Source organism: Sapajus apella, unplaced genomic scaffold (assembly GCF_009761245.1).
Source record: "Sapajus apella isolate SASKATOON/1434 unplaced genomic scaffold, GSC_monkey_1.0 scaffold6, whole genome shotgun sequence".
NCBI classification, from domain to species: Eukaryota; Metazoa; Chordata; class Mammalia; order Primates; family Cebidae; genus Sapajus; species Sapajus apella.
Window position 1 is genome coordinate 77,744,970 of NW_022436946.1, and position 17,437 is coordinate 77,762,406.

General features: G+C 33.9%; 1 protein-coding gene across 15 annotated transcripts in view; it reads right to left on the reverse strand.

Annotated features, from left to right (window-relative positions):
• FAM135A (family with sequence similarity 135 member A) overlaps positions 1-17,437 on the reverse strand; it is a 146,123-nt gene that overhangs the window by 115,159 nt on the left and 13,527 nt on the right. For 12 of the 15 annotated variants that reach the window (XM_032275586.1, XM_032275591.1, XM_032275598.1 and 9 more), the window contains one exon: positions 2,532-2,611. The exons of 2 other annotated variants lie outside the window; for them this stretch is intronic. In XM_032275586.1, coding sequence (XP_032131477.1) covers positions 2,532-2,611 — 80 coding nt within the window. Of the gene's footprint in view, positions 1-2,531; positions 2,612-2,882; positions 2,996-17,437 lie in introns of those variants that run through there. One more of the 15 variants, XM_032275590.1, reaches the window with a different exon arrangement.

Below are 17,437 nucleotides of genomic sequence, written 5' to 3' on the forward strand. Positions count from 1 at the left end.
AACACAGCACCCGCTCTGAGTTATCAGGACATAAATTGTTCTCAAAGGTCCAGAAGTTGCTGAATGACACACCTGAACTTAGATCACTGCAATGAATAGATTCTGAGGCTTCTGCCCAGAGTCATAATTCTGAACTATTGTCATCCAAGATAATGCCACTACCATATCTGAAAAAGGTGCTCCTGACTGAACTGTAATAATACAAGTAGCAGCAGGCACAGTCACTCAAGGGCGACTGGACTAGGGAGAATAATCAGGGATTACTGTTAAATCTTTTGACAATTTATTTCTGATGCCCTTCCTTATTCTCAACTCACAAGTCAGTAAGCCAAGGTAGAGAAATGTTTCCATAAAGTTAGGGCAAGGTAACATTACTAAAAGAGGAAGTTATTTGAGGAGGAAGTTAACATTATGAAGAAACTAGTTTTTAATGAAACACATTAACCAAATTAAATACTATGACACTCAATTATATCCTTTACACCAATTAAGTATATAACCAACAAGATTTCATTTTCAAATAATATTTTTGTCCACCAGTCATTATTCCCAACTAGTAATTCTGACATTCACAATCTTTCTTGGAATTTATTTGTAATAACCAAGCATAGTTAAAATTTCCAGTCTTCTGAGGTAATTATTTACAATCTGCGAAAAACAAAGTAGAAGCAACTCTCTGTATGATACAGAGAAATGCTAAATGATTAATGATCAAATCAATGATTTAAAATGTTTCATTTGTAAGTTCAGAAAAGGAATATGAAAGAATGGAGAAATCATGGCTAACATAACAAGGAGATAGTTGGGTTTCACACAATTAAGACTATATAGTAAGTGAAATTCAGAAAGAAGCAAATATTTTCTTCTAGCATACTTCCTTTTGGCCTTTGAATCAATCATTTGCTGAGAATTTATAATTTATCTGGTTTTGTCTGTTTTCTACCATTTCCCCATTTGTCTTTCCAGAAGTGTCTCTTTTTTCTCCATTGATTAGATTTTTCTGGGCTAAATTAACTAATTTCAAATCTAAGCATTTAAAAAGTAATGTTATCTCATTACTTCTATATTAAAATGAAACAAAATACAAAAATCTTAACTTCAGTGCAGATTATGAATTCAATCTCAAAAAATCTCTCAGGTTCTCATACAAGGACAATTTTAGGTGGTCAAGAATATTTTCACAGGTTTGACATTATTTCTCTCGAAACTTTATAATAAAGAACAAACATTATATTTTTTAAATTCATTACCTAAAAGTGGTTAGCCTATTTAACCTTGTGGAATTTATGTCAAGTATCTTGCCATCTTGAAAGATATCTCACAAACTAAAGTCTGAGGATTTTCTCAACTGGCAACTTCAGGAGATAAAACTGAGCTAGAAATCTAGTATGCCAGATTCAAGCATGTTCAAAAGAGTACACCAAATCTATCATGTAATGTCAGTTTATTACCTCTGTGTTTTCTGAAAGTACATTTACAAAAGAAGATCTATTATTGCAATAACACATACAGTAACGTGTATGCCAAGTCAAGAATAAATTATTTTCAAGATGAATGAATATACAAAATATACATATGTACACATACATATATGTATATATACATGCGTACGTATGTGTGTGTTTGTGTATATATACATTTGCCATAAGCAACTGACCTCTGTGAGCATTTTGATAGTCTTCAGGAAGATAAAATCTATACTATGTACAATTCATTAAAATTTAACATTAACCAACATTTTAGTATCTATAGTATGATAAGATAATCCTAAACACTTCAAATACCCAACAAATTTTTTAAAATTTCAAACTGGACTGAATTATGCTCAGCATAGCTCTAGTGTTACGTGTATTTTATTATTTTTATGATGCTTTAAAAACTAGTAATTCATATTAGGCTTACATAATAACTCTTTAGAATGCTTCATTAACTAGTTCATTTTCTAACTACATGTAATGAAACAGCATATATTGTATTGGGAAAGCTAAAAAATGACCACTAATTACGTCAGGGCCATCAGTTTTAATTTAACCCCTTTAATGCTCGTATCTCTCCTTAGTATATAAGTAACTAACAAAGCTGCTGTAACATGTCTATTTCATACCTTCCTACATTGCATTTTGGCTCTGTTTCATAATTAGAGAATCTAACCCAGAAAAAAAATTGATTTAAAAAAAGCCCTAAAAACGCATATCATAAAACTTTATCATAAAACAGCTTTATAATCATTAGTCAAATTATATGTTTCCATTTACTGTGTATCTTTTTACACTGCATCTTATATAATGGACACCACTTCTATGTTTGTTTTCATGAAACTTTTACATTATTTGATGTATTCATTTTAAGAAACCTAAGAAGGAAACAACCGAGCTTGCTTTATTGAGGCCCCAAATATATTTATTATCATGGTTATCATAATGATGTTATTTAGTAGCTTATATCTGTAATGAAAAAGAAATTAAAGTTTAATGACTATTAAAATGCTATTTCAGATTACTTTTTAAACTTGAACATATTCCTTAGCTTACCTGTTACATGTAACAAACTAGCTTCTACTCTGTGGGGAATTCTTGATGGAATTTTCATAGAAGCACGAATCTGGTAAAAACTAAAGCAAAATAAACAAGGAAGTTATTTCAAAACATACTTAAACATATGCAATTGGGACATAAAAAAATATGTCCCAACTTCCATATTCGTATGTATATTAAAATAATAAAGTTGGTCTAATTGTATCAGTCTCCCATAACATTTACTATTGTTGGAAAAAGAACATCAGGTTTAGGTATCAAATACAAGCATGGCATATAACCAAAAGGGAAACCTAGCATATATAAGGATAAATGAAAGAAACAGATACAACACATAATATTTCTTACTTTATATGAATGTGATAGCAAAGCGTGGAATTAGAAAAGCATTTAAGAGCTTCACTGTTTAACCTGGGTCACTTTTTTCTTTTAAAAAATAAAGAGATAATTACTTCTAAATATAATTTTGAGAAAATACAAGATCCATTATAAACAGTTTTTAAAAATGATTCATACCAAAAATGACAAAATAAAGATATCTATTTGTTTTAAAGAATTCCATTTTTTTCAAACAGAGCTATTTGTTTATGAACTTTTACTTGCTTAATTATTCTAAAAGATTTTTGAAATAGTATATATATATTTAAAAATCTACCAAACATTAGTAATAACTTTAAGAAAAAGATTATGACGTAAAAACTATGGTATGATTGTCTTTTAACATCATCACACTGCAAAACTGTGTATGTAATGGAGGATACATACACCTATACAAACACACAAAATTACCAAAAGCTCAATCAACATTATAAATTAGGGATAAGCTTAGATATATACTGAGGAAGTGAATATGTAATGTTTGCTTTTCTTCAATAATATTCTAGAGAGTAGTTTCAGATATTAAATTTGCAAATAAAAAATACAAAGATTAAAAAATATAAATATAATAATTACTATTATTCTAGGAAGGTGTCATCTTGGAAAGGATCTATCATCAGATCACAAAGAGTAAATGAAGGTCAGTCAAATTTGGAACATTAAAAGTCATAATATGGCTTTAAAGGGACAGGATAAAACTCCATAAAGTTAGATGACTTGTGGAGATTAAGATGAGGACTGCTTGAAAACATGAGAAAACTGAGAAAAAAATCAAAGTGGAATCAGCTGGAACCTTCTAGGAACTCTTCAACTTCTCATGTTGAGGGTTTTGACTAAATATTAAGCAAAATATTGCTATTTAAAAATATATAGGAATACGATATAAAAGTAAATTAATGCTAAACAGTGGTAGATGCTTCATTTTAAACTTCCTCAGTATAGAGACCATGTCTTATTCATGGGGTACATTCACAATCCTTGGTTTACACACAGTTAAGCGCTCAATACGTGTTTGTGGAAATTTGGAGACATTTAAACAAAACTCTACACTTATCTGACGTCATTTTTCACAGAAACAGAAAACACAATACTAAAATTTATATGGGATCACACAAAATACTCAGAATAGTGAAAGCAATCTTGAGCAAAAAGCATGAAGTGGCCAGATGTGGTGGCTCACACCTGTAATTCCAACACTGTGGGAGGCCAAGGCAGGTGGATTACTGAGGTCAGGAGTTCAAGACCAGCCTGGCCAACATGGCAAAACCCTGTCTCTACTAAAAAGACAAAAAATTAGCCAGGTGTGGCAGCATGTGCCTGTGGTCCTGGCTACTAGAAAGGCTGAGACATGAGAATTGCTTGAATCTGGGAGGCAGAGGTTGCAGTGAGCTGAGATCACACCATTGCACTCCATCTAGCCTGGGTGACAGAGTGAGACTGACTCAAAAAATAAAAAATAAACCAAAACAAACAAACAAACAAAAAGCTAAAAGGATCACACTCCCTGAGTTCAAAAAATATTGCCAAACAACTGTAATCAAAACAGCATGGTACTGGCATAAAAACAAAAACATCAACCAATGCAACAGGATAGAAATTCCAGAAATAAACCCACACATTTATGGTCCATTGGTTTTGACAAAGGTGCCAAGAACGCGCAATGAAGAAAGAACAGTTTCTTCAATAAATAGTGTGGGGAAAACTAGATATCCTCAGGCAAGAGAGTAAAATTAGAGCCTTATCTCACATCATATACAAAATCAACTTATATGGATTAAAGACTTATACATTAGACCTGAAACTATAAAACTACTAGAAGAAAACACAAGGGGAAAGTTCTATTACATTATTCTAAGCTATGGTTTCTTGCATATAACCCCCAAAGCATAGGCAACAAAAGCAAAAATAGACAAATAAGATTATGCTAAATTAAAAAGCTTCTGCAGAGCAAAAGAAACAAACAGAGTGAAGAAACAACCCACAGATTGGGAAAAAAATATTTGCAAACCAGATATCTGATAAGGAACTAATATCCAAAACACATAAAGAATTCAAACAACTCAACTTCAAGAAACAAATAACTGAACTAGAAAATGGGCAAAGTGCATGAATAAACATTTCTCAAAAGAAGACATATGAATGGCTAACAGATATGTAAAAAAATGCTCAATATCTCTATTTATCAGGGAAATGCAAATCAACACCATAGAATCAATCACCCACACCTGTTAGAGTGGCTATTATCAAAAAGTCAACAGCAGAAAAGATAGTGTTGGTGAGGATATGGAAAAAAAGGAACCACTGCACACTGTTGGTGAGAATGTAAATTAGCATAGCCATTATGGTAGACATTATAGAGGCTTCTCAAAAAACTAAAAGTAGAGTTACCATATGATCCAGCAATTCCACTACTGGGTATATATTTAAAAAACTGAAATCAGTATTATCAGAAAGCTGCCCTCCCATATTCAGGGCAGTATTATTCACAATAGCTAAGATAATGGAAGCAACCTTGGTATTTATCAATGGATGACTAGATAATGAATGGCAAATGTAGTACACATGCACAACAGAATGCTATGTAGCCTTAAAAAGTAAGAAAATTCTGTCATTTGCAACAACATGAATAAACCTAAAAGACATTATGCAACGTTAAATAAACCAGGCACAGAAAGACAATGTGTGATGTCACTTATATGAGAATCTAAAAATGTTGAACTCACAGAAGCAGAGACTAGAATGGTATTTACCAGAGGCTGGGAGTTGGGGGTTGGGAAAAGAGGAGATGTTACTCAAAGGGTACAAAGATGAAGTTGGACATGAGTAATGAGTTTTAGTATCTACTGTACTTCATGGTGACCACAGTTAATAATAATGTATCGTATATCTCAAAATCCCTAAAAGGATAGATTTAAAATGTTCTCACTACAAAAAAAAAAAAAAAAATTCTGATTCTGCAGAATATTTTTAGATGCTATGTCAATAAAGTGTTAAAAAATTTTTTAATCTCCACATTTAATGTATACTACTAGAACACCATATGGCAATTTATATTCCCTGAATACCATTTATTCATCACCTATTGAAGACCTATGTGATAGGTTTTAGAAACACAGGGAGAGAAACACTAAAAGCAAATACACACATTATTTTAAATAAAGTTCCTCCAATATTTATGAAAGCAGTCTATTACTGTAAATACATTTTTAATTAAAATTATTGCTACTTTAATTTTTTTAATGAAGAAATTTTTTTTCTATTATTCTTTCTGTTGTTGCGACAGGGTCTCAAAGCAGTGCTGCAACCATGGCTCACTGCAGTCTCAACCTCCCAGGCTTAAGCAATCCTCCCATCTCAGCCTCCCGAATAGCTGGAACCACAGGCATGCCTTTTAAAAAATTTTTTTTTAAGACAGAGCCTTGCTCTGTCACCCAGGTGACAACCCAGGAGTAATCTCTGCTCACTGCAATCTCGGCCTCCTTCAAACGATTCTGATACCTCAGCCTCTGTTGTAGCTGGGATTACAGGCATATGCCACCAAGCCCGCCTAATTTTTGTATTTTTAGCAGAGACAGGGTTTCACCATATTGGACAGGCTAGTCTCAAACTCCTGACCTCAAGCAATCCACCCGCCTCCCGCCCAAATCACTGGGATTACAGGTGTGAGCCACCACACTCAGCCCCAAATTTTAAAATGTGGATAAGTTAACTATTTTTAAAACTAAAATATGAAGTAAGAGATTTAAAAAATTCAAAAATCAATGAATAAAACAATTCCATTTTAAGAGCTGTGGTGGGCTGGGTTATTCAGAACAACCTCTTGCTAAAAAACAACGTCGGGTAAAGTATAAAAAGTATACCTATAAAATTACTGAAGAGCTGACAAGATAGTATGGAATTACCAAGGAAAATTTAAAGGAAAGCAAAATCATAAGGAATTGGGCAAAGTAATGAAGCTGGAATTTATCAACAGATGGTTCTGAGACCATCTGTTGATATATTCCAGCAAACCTTAATTGAGAAGAAAATTGAGATGAAAAAGACCAATTAACCAATAGAAGAATGGAAAAAAGGTATGACTAAACAGTTTATAGAAAAAGAAATGCAAATGACTCTAAATATACAAAAGTTCAATTTCACTTATAATTTTAAAAACTATACATTTTCACTGCAAAAATATATCCGTTCTTACCTATCAGACTGACAACATCAAACAACATGACAAAATATAGTCACTCTTCATTCAACAACAGGGATACATTCTGAGAAATGCATCCTTTGATTTTGTCACTGTGTGAACAACTTAGTGTACTTACACAAACCTGCCTTATACTACACACCTAGGCTATATCATATAGTCTATTGCTGCTAGGCTACAAATCGGCACATTACTGTATTGCATACTACAGCCAATTGTAACATAATAGCAGGTATCTGTGTATCTAAACATAGATAAAGTAATATATTGCACTATGAGGTTACCAAAGCTACTACATCCTTAGGTGATGGGAACTTTCCAGCTCCATTATGATCTTATGGGACTACTGTCATATTTGTGGTCTATCGCTGACCAAAATGTAGTTAAATGGCGCATGGGTGTAATATGTTGGCAAGCCTGTGGGCAAACAGGAATTCTACCACAGCACTAGTGAGAGCACAAAATGGCACAACCCCATATGGAATGTAATGCGGCAAAAAAAAAAGCAAAAACAAGTATCATTTACCCTTTGCTTCAACATCCCACTTTTAAAAAGATATCCAAAAGATAAGCTGGCAAAAACAAAAAACAAAAAATCATAAGAAAACTATTAAACACTACTTAGACTGTCCTGTGGGAAAGTCACAGAAACTAACCTGAAGGGCTCCCTCTAAACATCAGAAAGGACAGTGGCACAATATTGTCATAAAATATGTTGAAAATCTATGAGTTCATATTGGCACAAAATAAACAGTGATTATATGTGTAATATGCTATGCAACAACAAAATATTCTGAAAACAAGTAGCTAAGAAGAAATAATAAAACATTTATTACGTCTTTTCTGTGCAAAGTATATGTCCAAATAGCCAAATAGTTAATGAGGCAAAATTCTTCACAGACTTCCAGCTAATAAATGCAGAAGGAATAACAGAATTTGGATATATCTTTTTTTTTTTTTTGAGATGGAGTTTTGCTCCTGTTGCCCAGGCTGGAGTGCAGTGGCATGACCTCAGCTCACTATAACCTCTGCCTCCCAGGTTCAAGCAATTCTCCTGCCTCTGCTTCCTGAGCAGCTGGAATTATATGTGCCCACCACCACGCCCAGCTAATTTTTTGTATTTTTAGTAGAGACGGGGTTTCACCATGTTGGCCAGGCTGGTCTTGAACTCGTGGCCTCAGGTGATTCACCCATCTTGGCCTCCTAAAGTGCTGGGGCTGGGATTACAAGCCTGAGCCACCGCACCTGGCCCTGGACATCTTTATTTTATAACCCCTAGTAATGATTCTGGGTAAAGATCATCAATGGGTATCATCAATTAAGTGATGGGGAACTGTCTAATGGGTCAATTAGGTTGATATGACACCTGAATCAATCATATCACAAAAAAGAGAAGGCCAGAAATTACATGTCCTACGATGCAATCCAATAGGAAGTACACAGCACCACTTGAGGATTCATCTCAAAAACGCTTGGAATTTAATCAAACCTATAGATTAAACCATCAATCTTAAATTTTAGAAAACCTAAGAGACATATTAACCAAATGCAAGCTATCAATTTTGGGGTAAATATTGATTCAAACAAATAATTAAGAATATACTTATCAGATCACTGAGGGACCATGTACACTAACTGGATTATTGGATATCAAGGTATTATTTTCAACATTTATTTAAGTACAATAATGATTTTAGAAATATGTTAAAAACCAAAGTCCTTATCTGTTGGAGACACATTCTGAAAAAACAGTTGGGGGGAATAATAGGCGAAATAAGGAAGAAAAAACTTTGATAACTGAGGCTAGATGATAGGTGTGTGTGTTTACTTTATGCACTCTTGGGCCATTATTAAACAACTTAAGGGCTATCTGAAACAAGCACTATGATACTATGACAGTTGATCTCATAACCAACAATGGCTACTAGGTGACTAATTGGCTGGTGGTATATGCAACATAGATTGACTAGACAAAGCAATGATTCTTATCCTGAGATGGATGAAGAGGGGCATGCATGCTTTCAACCTGCTATTCAGAATGGTGTGCAAGTTAAAAACTATGAATTATTTCTAGAATTTTCCATTTAATGTTTTCAGACTGAGGTTGATTACAGGTAACTGAAACCACAGAAAGGAAAACTACTGATAAAGGAGGTTGACTGTAAGTATTTTAAATTTGGAGGTATTTGTTTTCAAAATATGTGATATGTTTCTTACGAACAGAAAATTATTGGACTTAAATCCTGCAAGTCTGCCTTTGAACAGGACAACTTAAATCTATAAGTTTCATAGTCAGAATGATTTTAAAAGTTCGTACTTGTCATTGTATTCTATATTTTCTGTTTTTGATACTGCTTCCTTTTTCTATTCTTCCTTTTACTATGTTGACTCTGGCTGACTTAATTCTTTTTTTCAATAAGCACATATAATCTCTCATTTTATCAGATAGTAAATGAAAGTTTCTCAAAAAAATGAATTTATGGTCTAAGTATCTACAAAAAAATGATTTAAAATTTTTTGCTTGCTTTTTATCAAAGAAATTTAATAATTCCCCCTTCATCATTCTCCTGTTCCATGTTTTAAGAAACTGCAACTCACTAATCTCTTCAAGGTGGAAACTGTTTTTCAAAAAGCCTAACATTTACTTTTGTAAAATTTAGTGTTTTGACTTATTTCTATAACTTTGACAAGTTTCAAAGTGTATTTTCCACAACTTCCCTAATTCCAAGTTCTAAATTTTTACTCTCTCCCTTTATTGCTCTGGAACATATCTCAAGTAATCTATTCAGAATGAGTAAATAGAAAGTACATTTTCTGAGACTGTATTTTCTCAGAGTATCTTCCTATTTTACAAAAAGAGAAAATACTTGGGTCTCTACAACTTCTGAAGATGTTGTTTCATTATTTCAGGATCTTAAGTAATACTAAGAAAAAGTTTGAGATAAGACTCTTATTTCTTTGTAGGTAAAATCTTTTAAAACTGAATAGTTGTGGAATTATTTAATTTTTTATATGTAAACTTTTACTCCATTATTTTAAAATCGATTTTTTAATTTGCCAAGAGAACAATAAGCCCACTTGTTGTTTCCCCCCAAAAAAAGGTCATTATTAATATGAAGAAAGGTTTATACTTACTGATTATCTAGACAATTTATTGGTTAATCTCTTTAGTGCATATTGTTATTTATAGGTGGAATTCTAAGATCCATATGGATAGCCCCTGGGTTAAGTACTATTCAACAGTAAGTAAATTTATCCTTATGCAAATTATTCCATAAGTTACATATTGAAGTCACAGAGATGCAGAAAACCTTTCATTAATATAGAAACACAGTATTATACATGTCATTAATACATACACAAATGTATGTTTCATGTTTCTCTTCCCATTGAGGTTTGACCTGCATTTAAGTCATGTCATTTATGTTTTGATTTTCATATAGACATTTCTCATAATACTTTGTCCTTTAAAGCTAGTTAATTGATTGCATTAAATAGTACTAAATCTTTTTGGTTTTCTATAGATTTTTTTTCACTGTTAATTTGATCTCCTTTATTTACTTATACTTTAAAAGCATATGTGTTCAAAGCCAGTAATGGCAGATGGTTAGGATATTCAATTACTATTGGCCCCATCATTCACTGTTATGAAACATTATTATGATCCTTCAAAGAACACAGACATCCCTTCTCACCTAGATAAAGAATGGTGAAATAAAAACAAAATGAGTTTCCAGTTGTAAAAACAGAAAGAAGAATACATATTGGCAATTATGATTTTCACAATTGTTTTTTTTCATATCTCCAACATCAAATTATAAGAGCTTCTAAGAAAGCACAACTCACTAGCCCCCTTAATCCAACACCCTTGTATTCCATCTGTAAACTGCTGATTCAGACTAAATGTACCCCTATACCACATCACAGATTAAAAAATGAGTAAAGATTAGAGCTAACACAACAATGAAAGAAATATTTAGGTTCCAATGGTTGATGTAAATTGTTGTGAACAAACAAATTGCGGAGCATAGAGAATGGCTGATTCTTAAAAATGAGAAACAAATTAACTTCTTATCCAGTATTCTCAGTTCTTTCATTTTACTGAAGACAATTTCAGATAGTTTTGAAGGCCTTATAAAAAATTTGAGGTAGTTTCTTATGAGCTCCAATCATCAATGCTTAATGAGAAGTCGTCAAGTCCTTTTTTTTTTTGAGACAGAGTCTCATTCTTGTCACCTAGGCTGGAGTGTAGTGGCATGATCTCAGCTCACTGCAACCCCTGCCACCCAGGTTCAAGTGATTCTCCAGCTTTAGCCTCCCAATCACCTGGGATTACAGGCATCCACCGCCACGCCTGGCTAATTTTTGTATTTTTAGTAGAGATGGGGTTTCACCATGTTGGCCAGGCTGGTCTTAAACTCCTGATCTCAGGTGATCTGTCTGCTTCAGTTTCCCAAAGTGCGGGGATTACAGGCGTAAGCCACCACACCCGGCCAATTCATGAACTTTACGTACACAACACATACGTTACATCATAGACAAGGAATCATTTTTTTCAAAGGTTGTAATCAATGTCAATAAAATAAAATTCAGCTGAAAATTTCTGACTCTTTTAGCTGACAGTCCTTTTAAATCAAACTACAATTCTCCCATAAGTTTAACAACCTCAGAATCATAAACAAAAGAGATTTAAGATAATTTTGTTAAAAACTGTGTTGTATCAAACCTGGTTTATAGGGTTCTACAGAGGTTTTCCAAAAGGATTTAAGTTCCATTGTTTTGTGATGTTGCTAAATTTAAGAATATAATTTCTAGACCGTGTGTGGTCACTCACACCTGTAATCCCAGCACTTTGGGAGGCCAAGGCAGGCAGATCACCTAAGGCAGGCTGGTCAGGGGTTTGAGACCAGCCTGGCCAACATGGCAAAACCCCACCTCTACTAAAAACACAAAAATTAGCCGGGCTTGGTGGTAGGCACCTGTGATCCCATCTATTCAGGAGGCTGAGACAGGGAGAAATGCTTGAACCCAGAAGCCACAGGTTGCAGTGAGCCAAGATCACACCACTGCAGTCCAGCCTGAGAGAAAAGAATATAATTTCTTATATCCTTACATTTATATCCTTACTCTTCTCCATTTCCAAATCATAGTATGTTCTTTACCTTGCAGTAGCTTATCTTATGACAAGGAAATGGTAGCAGTATATGACTAAGAAAAGTAATAGTAGCTACAGCTATGCAATTAACTGTTCTATAGTAACCCAGATAAGTAAAGAACAAAGTATTACTTTCAACTTCTTTCCCCAACAATACTTTCCTCACTATTTTATTAGTAGTAGTATGCTGGATTATTGACTGTTCCAACCACACTGGGAAACAAATTAAACTGATAACATTTCACTTGCAAAGTCTGATAAAAGATTAAAGCGTAACACTTTGTCAAAATTCCTGTGTCTTCTAAATATTGGCTGCTTTCCAAAATGAATGAAACCCAACTTCTTTCGAGAAGCCACTGTTAATATTCTAAAGCTGTACTACTTAAAATGTGGTACACAGCCTGGTGCATCTATGTGAAATGGTTGTTACCAATCTGCAGTAAAAGAAAGTTAAATCAACTGTATTGCAAAGCACACTTTTAGCTGACTTTTTTTTTTTTTTTTGGTAGCAAAACTTAATAAAGAAAGCAGCATTCATTTCCATTCTGGCAAACGTGCTTCATCCCGAACCAGCAACAAACCATTTGCAGATGAGCCACTGAGAATAGCACTAGCCTAAAGAATTCTGGAAAAAGATACTCTAATAATTTTGCAATTGTCTCCAAGGAAAAAATTCCCCCACTTTAAAACCTAAGTGAAATTTATTACAACAACAATTTAATTCCATTCTCTTATCCTTTATGTCAATGAGAACAGGTGTTCAAATACCAACTTTTCTCTATGTGTTTAAAGAGGAGTATTTCCTTCTTTGGAGTCCTCTTGACAAATGTATTTTGAATGAAGTCATTTGGGAAGTCTACCATCTTGTAATTAGATACTTCTAATATAATACAAATCTTAAGACAATTTATATTACTCATTTATGAGACATACATCTACATTTCATTTAATAGCATATTTATGATCAGTACTTTACAATTTTGACTTTGTTTTCAGAGTTTAAAAATCTTCTCTTAAACAAACTGATAGAATACAATAAAATTAAAATAAAACTAGTTTTTCTTTAGATTGTTAGTATCTGAGCTTTCTTTTTACCATTAAGGCAAAACAATGGAATTACGGTAAAAATTAATTATCATGTAAATACATTAGTATTCTGTTCATTCTTTTCTGAAGGCAAGTGCAGATTTTTTAAACAACTTTTTTAAACACTGACTGATCTATTATTACACCTAATAAGTCTAAGCAAAAATATAATTTTCTAATTCAATTAAAACTAAGAGTTGTTAAGCTCAGCCTAGCCTGTTAGAGGATGAGAGACTATGTGGAGGAGAGCTGAGGAGTCCAAACCAAGGCCGTCTTAGACCAATCAGCCCACAGCTGACCATAAATGCCTGGACAAGGTGCAATGACATCAGCCAAGCTCCAACCTAGAGACTCACGAGAAACAATAAATGTTTGCTGCTTTAAGTTACTTAAAAAAAAAAAAAAAAAAAAAAAAAGTTAAGACTTATTTAAGGAATATTTGATTACTACAAGGTCGACCTGGTTTGTCTGAGCCATCCTGGTTTTTGTTTGTCTCGGCCTATTATTAACAGTGCCTCCTTTCACATTAAAAGTACCTTGATTTGTTCAATAAATTATACAGTCATCCTAGCATAACAGTGTGTTTAAAAACTTGTTTTTGTAACTTAAACTACTTATATCATTTATAAACTGTATAAGTTTTTAAACTAGATGTTTTATGTTGTCCTTTTTTTTTTTTTGAGAGAGTCTTGCTCTGTCACCAGGCTGGAATGCAGTGGCACAATCTCGGCTCACTACAACCTCTCCCTCCCAGGTTCAAGGGATCTCCTGTCTCAGCCTCCCGAGTAGCTGGGACTACAGGCGCACGCCACCATGTCTGGCTAATTGTTGCATTTTTAGTAGAGATGGGGTTTCACCATGTTGCCCAGGCTGGTCTCAAACACCTGACCACATGATCCACCCGCCTTGGACTCCCAAAGTGCTGGGATTATGGGAATGAGCCACCACGCCTAGCTATATTGTCCTTTTAATTCTAAAAATAGTCTCTACAACTCATACAAATTAAAAAGAAAAATTATTATGCTAATTAAGTTAGAATCTTAAACATGGCAGTATAAGTACTTCTGAATTGTAGGTGTATTTTAGGATCCTAAAGAGAATTATAAGGAGGGGAAAAAAAAGCTATATGAATTAATAAGGGTATTAGGATAGCCAGATAGAAATGAAATATATAAAAGTCAATGTCTTCCTTTATATTAAAAAATAGCCAGTCAGAAAATATAAAGAAAAAAATATTTTAATCAGAAAAAACATATAATCAATTTATCCATAAATAATCCAATGGAATGAGACAAGCACTAAAGTAAAGCAATCTATTTTTCTGGTCTTATTTCATACCTTATTTATTTCCTATGCTCTGTTAAGTAAAATACTACTTTAAAGAATCATCTTAGGCAGGGGCTATGAGGAATTAAGGATGTCTATTCATGAACAATGTTTTTTTAAGTTCATTATAAAGAATGCTCTTCATGAAGAGAAAAAGTTGCAAAGGGCCACAAAAACATAGTCTCACAGATGAAGATGAAGAGGAAAGTACTTTATTTAAAAAATTTAATTGCACTCTTCTACAAGTTATTTTTCAAGGGTAATAATAATAATAATATAGGTACTTTTTCTGCTTAGATCTAGTTTTTAACATAAAAGATAAACTATAATGAACTATAATAAATCTTTTATGAGCAGTCATAAGAGAAAGAGATGCTCTTCGGCATGTTTACGGAAGTGCAGCAGGTAGAGATTAAATTTACATCTATTTTTTCCATTGTCGGAAAAATCTCAATTTATTTTTCTGGAGGAAGAATAAAAATCTGAAGCTAGTGACTAAAAGAATGTGCTTATGAATATTAAGTTATTACATTTCTATCCTCTATTTTTAGAACACATTTATAGTATCGATTAGTAATACATAACAATGTGTTAAAATGACATTGTATGAGGTAAAGCTTAATGATTTTATTAATAAGCATGGTGATTTCACATTATGACTTTTTTGCCTAAAAAGTAACATTGTTTTACTTGGAAAGAGCAATTTTACATTTTGCTATTGTGTTTATATTACATATTAAAGTATTTTATATTATAATTTAATAATGATATAATTTTATATATAGGCAAGAGGAAGCTACATATATTTGAAAACTACTTCATAAACAGTAGTTAATGGTTTCCAAATAATCATTTTTTCATTAATACAATTTAAGTAAGCAATTTGTTTTCTAGCTAAACTAGTCTTCAAATCTAATTCCAATATTGAACTTTTTTACACATTCAGCTTGTCAAAATCACGTTGTTAAAAACAAACCTAAAAATGTAACCTGTAGATTGATTTCAAAAATGCCACCGATTTTTTGCTCTTCCTTGTATTCACACCTCTTACAGTGCGACTCACATTAAGAAGTAGAACATAGTTGCCCACCTTTCAAATGTGGGTTGGCCTTACTTATGACTTGCTTTGGCCAGTATCTTGCGGTGGAGGTAAAAGTGCATCAGTTCCAAGCCTAGATGTTAAGAGGTCTGCTTGCATGCTTTCTTTCTCTCTCTTTGGACCCATGCCTTGTCCATGAGAATAAGCTGCAGGATGAGCGACTGTAAAACAGAGCTGAGTCTGCCCAGTTGAGGCCACTCTGCATCCAGCTAGCGCCCAGCCAATCTGCCATCTGACTGTGCATTCATGAGTGAACCTAGCAAAGATGAGCCAAGCCAGCCCAGATCAGTAGAACCATTCAGATGATCCACAGACTTAGTCTGTGGCAATAATTTATGCCACAATAATGCTGTTATGGACTGATGAAATATGCTATCTTACACTAACCTGGAATAATTTAGACAATGTACCTAAGAAACTTTTGGACTTAGCAAATTAACTTCCAAGCAGAATACTAAAAATGCCAACTGGTTCCTCCTAGCTAAGTATAATAAGGTTCTACAAGATAGGGATGAACTAAAGAAAGAGCTAGGCATTTTGTAAGCAGAATCAAGAAGGAATACAGAGCAAACTAGAACTTGCTGGGTTGGAAAATAAAACTGTTTCATCTGCAGTCTCCTAAAAATAAAACAAAGCCCATGGACAAAGATCAACTCAAGGATGTAGCTGTAGCTTCCCTTCTTAAGATCACTAAAAGAATTAAAAGATGTAAGCAGACATTCTCAGCATGACAAAGGGATTTTTAGAAAGTTTATGAGCATGATCCCACAGAATTCTAATCCCCAAGTGACAGTGATTGGTAGATATGCTATCTAGAGAGCAAGCAAGTCTCAAAAACAACTGTGGTTGTGGGCTTTAAAGCATGGGATGGACTTATCAGCCATACAGAAAGTCCACAAAGTTTTTTAAGTGAAATGTACTGGCCAAAAAGCCACCAGTCTGACTCGTGACTTCACATTGTAACTGGCTTGGCCAACGAAATGCAGTGGAGGTAACAGTGTGTCAATTTAAGGAGACCTGCATCTTCTGCTTGCTTGCTTGCTTTCTTATTGATTTATTTTATTAATTTTATTTATTTATTTATTTACTCACTTACTTACTTACTTACTTGAAACAGAGTCTCACTCTGTCACCCAGGCTGGAGTACAGTGGCACCTTGTCGGCTGACTGCAACCTCCGTCTCCTGGGTTCAAGCAATTCTCCTGCCTCAGCCTCCTGAGTATCTGAAATTACAGGCATGCACCACTATGCCCGGCTAATTTTTATGTAGAGACAGGGTTTCACCATGTTGGCCAGATTGGTCTTGAACTCCTGACCTCAAATGATCCACCTGCTTCAGCCTCCCAAAGTGCTGGGATTACAAACATAAGCCACCATGCTCAGCCTTCTGCTCTTTCTTAGACTCTTGCCTCCACTATGAGAACAAGTCTGGGCTGGCCTGCTAAGGGATGAGAGACCATATAGAGCAGACCACCGCACAGTTGTTTTTATTTTTCAAGAAGATGGCAAAGTCAAGCCAAAAAAAGGAAAATCTCTCTTACTCTATTCCTTGTGTTAAGTCCACTCCCACCACTCTGTATAGATCTTCAGATTTATATCTGGAGTTACTCTCAAGTGCTTCTAAATTGTTTCACAGGCTTCTATTTCTTCTACACAACCAT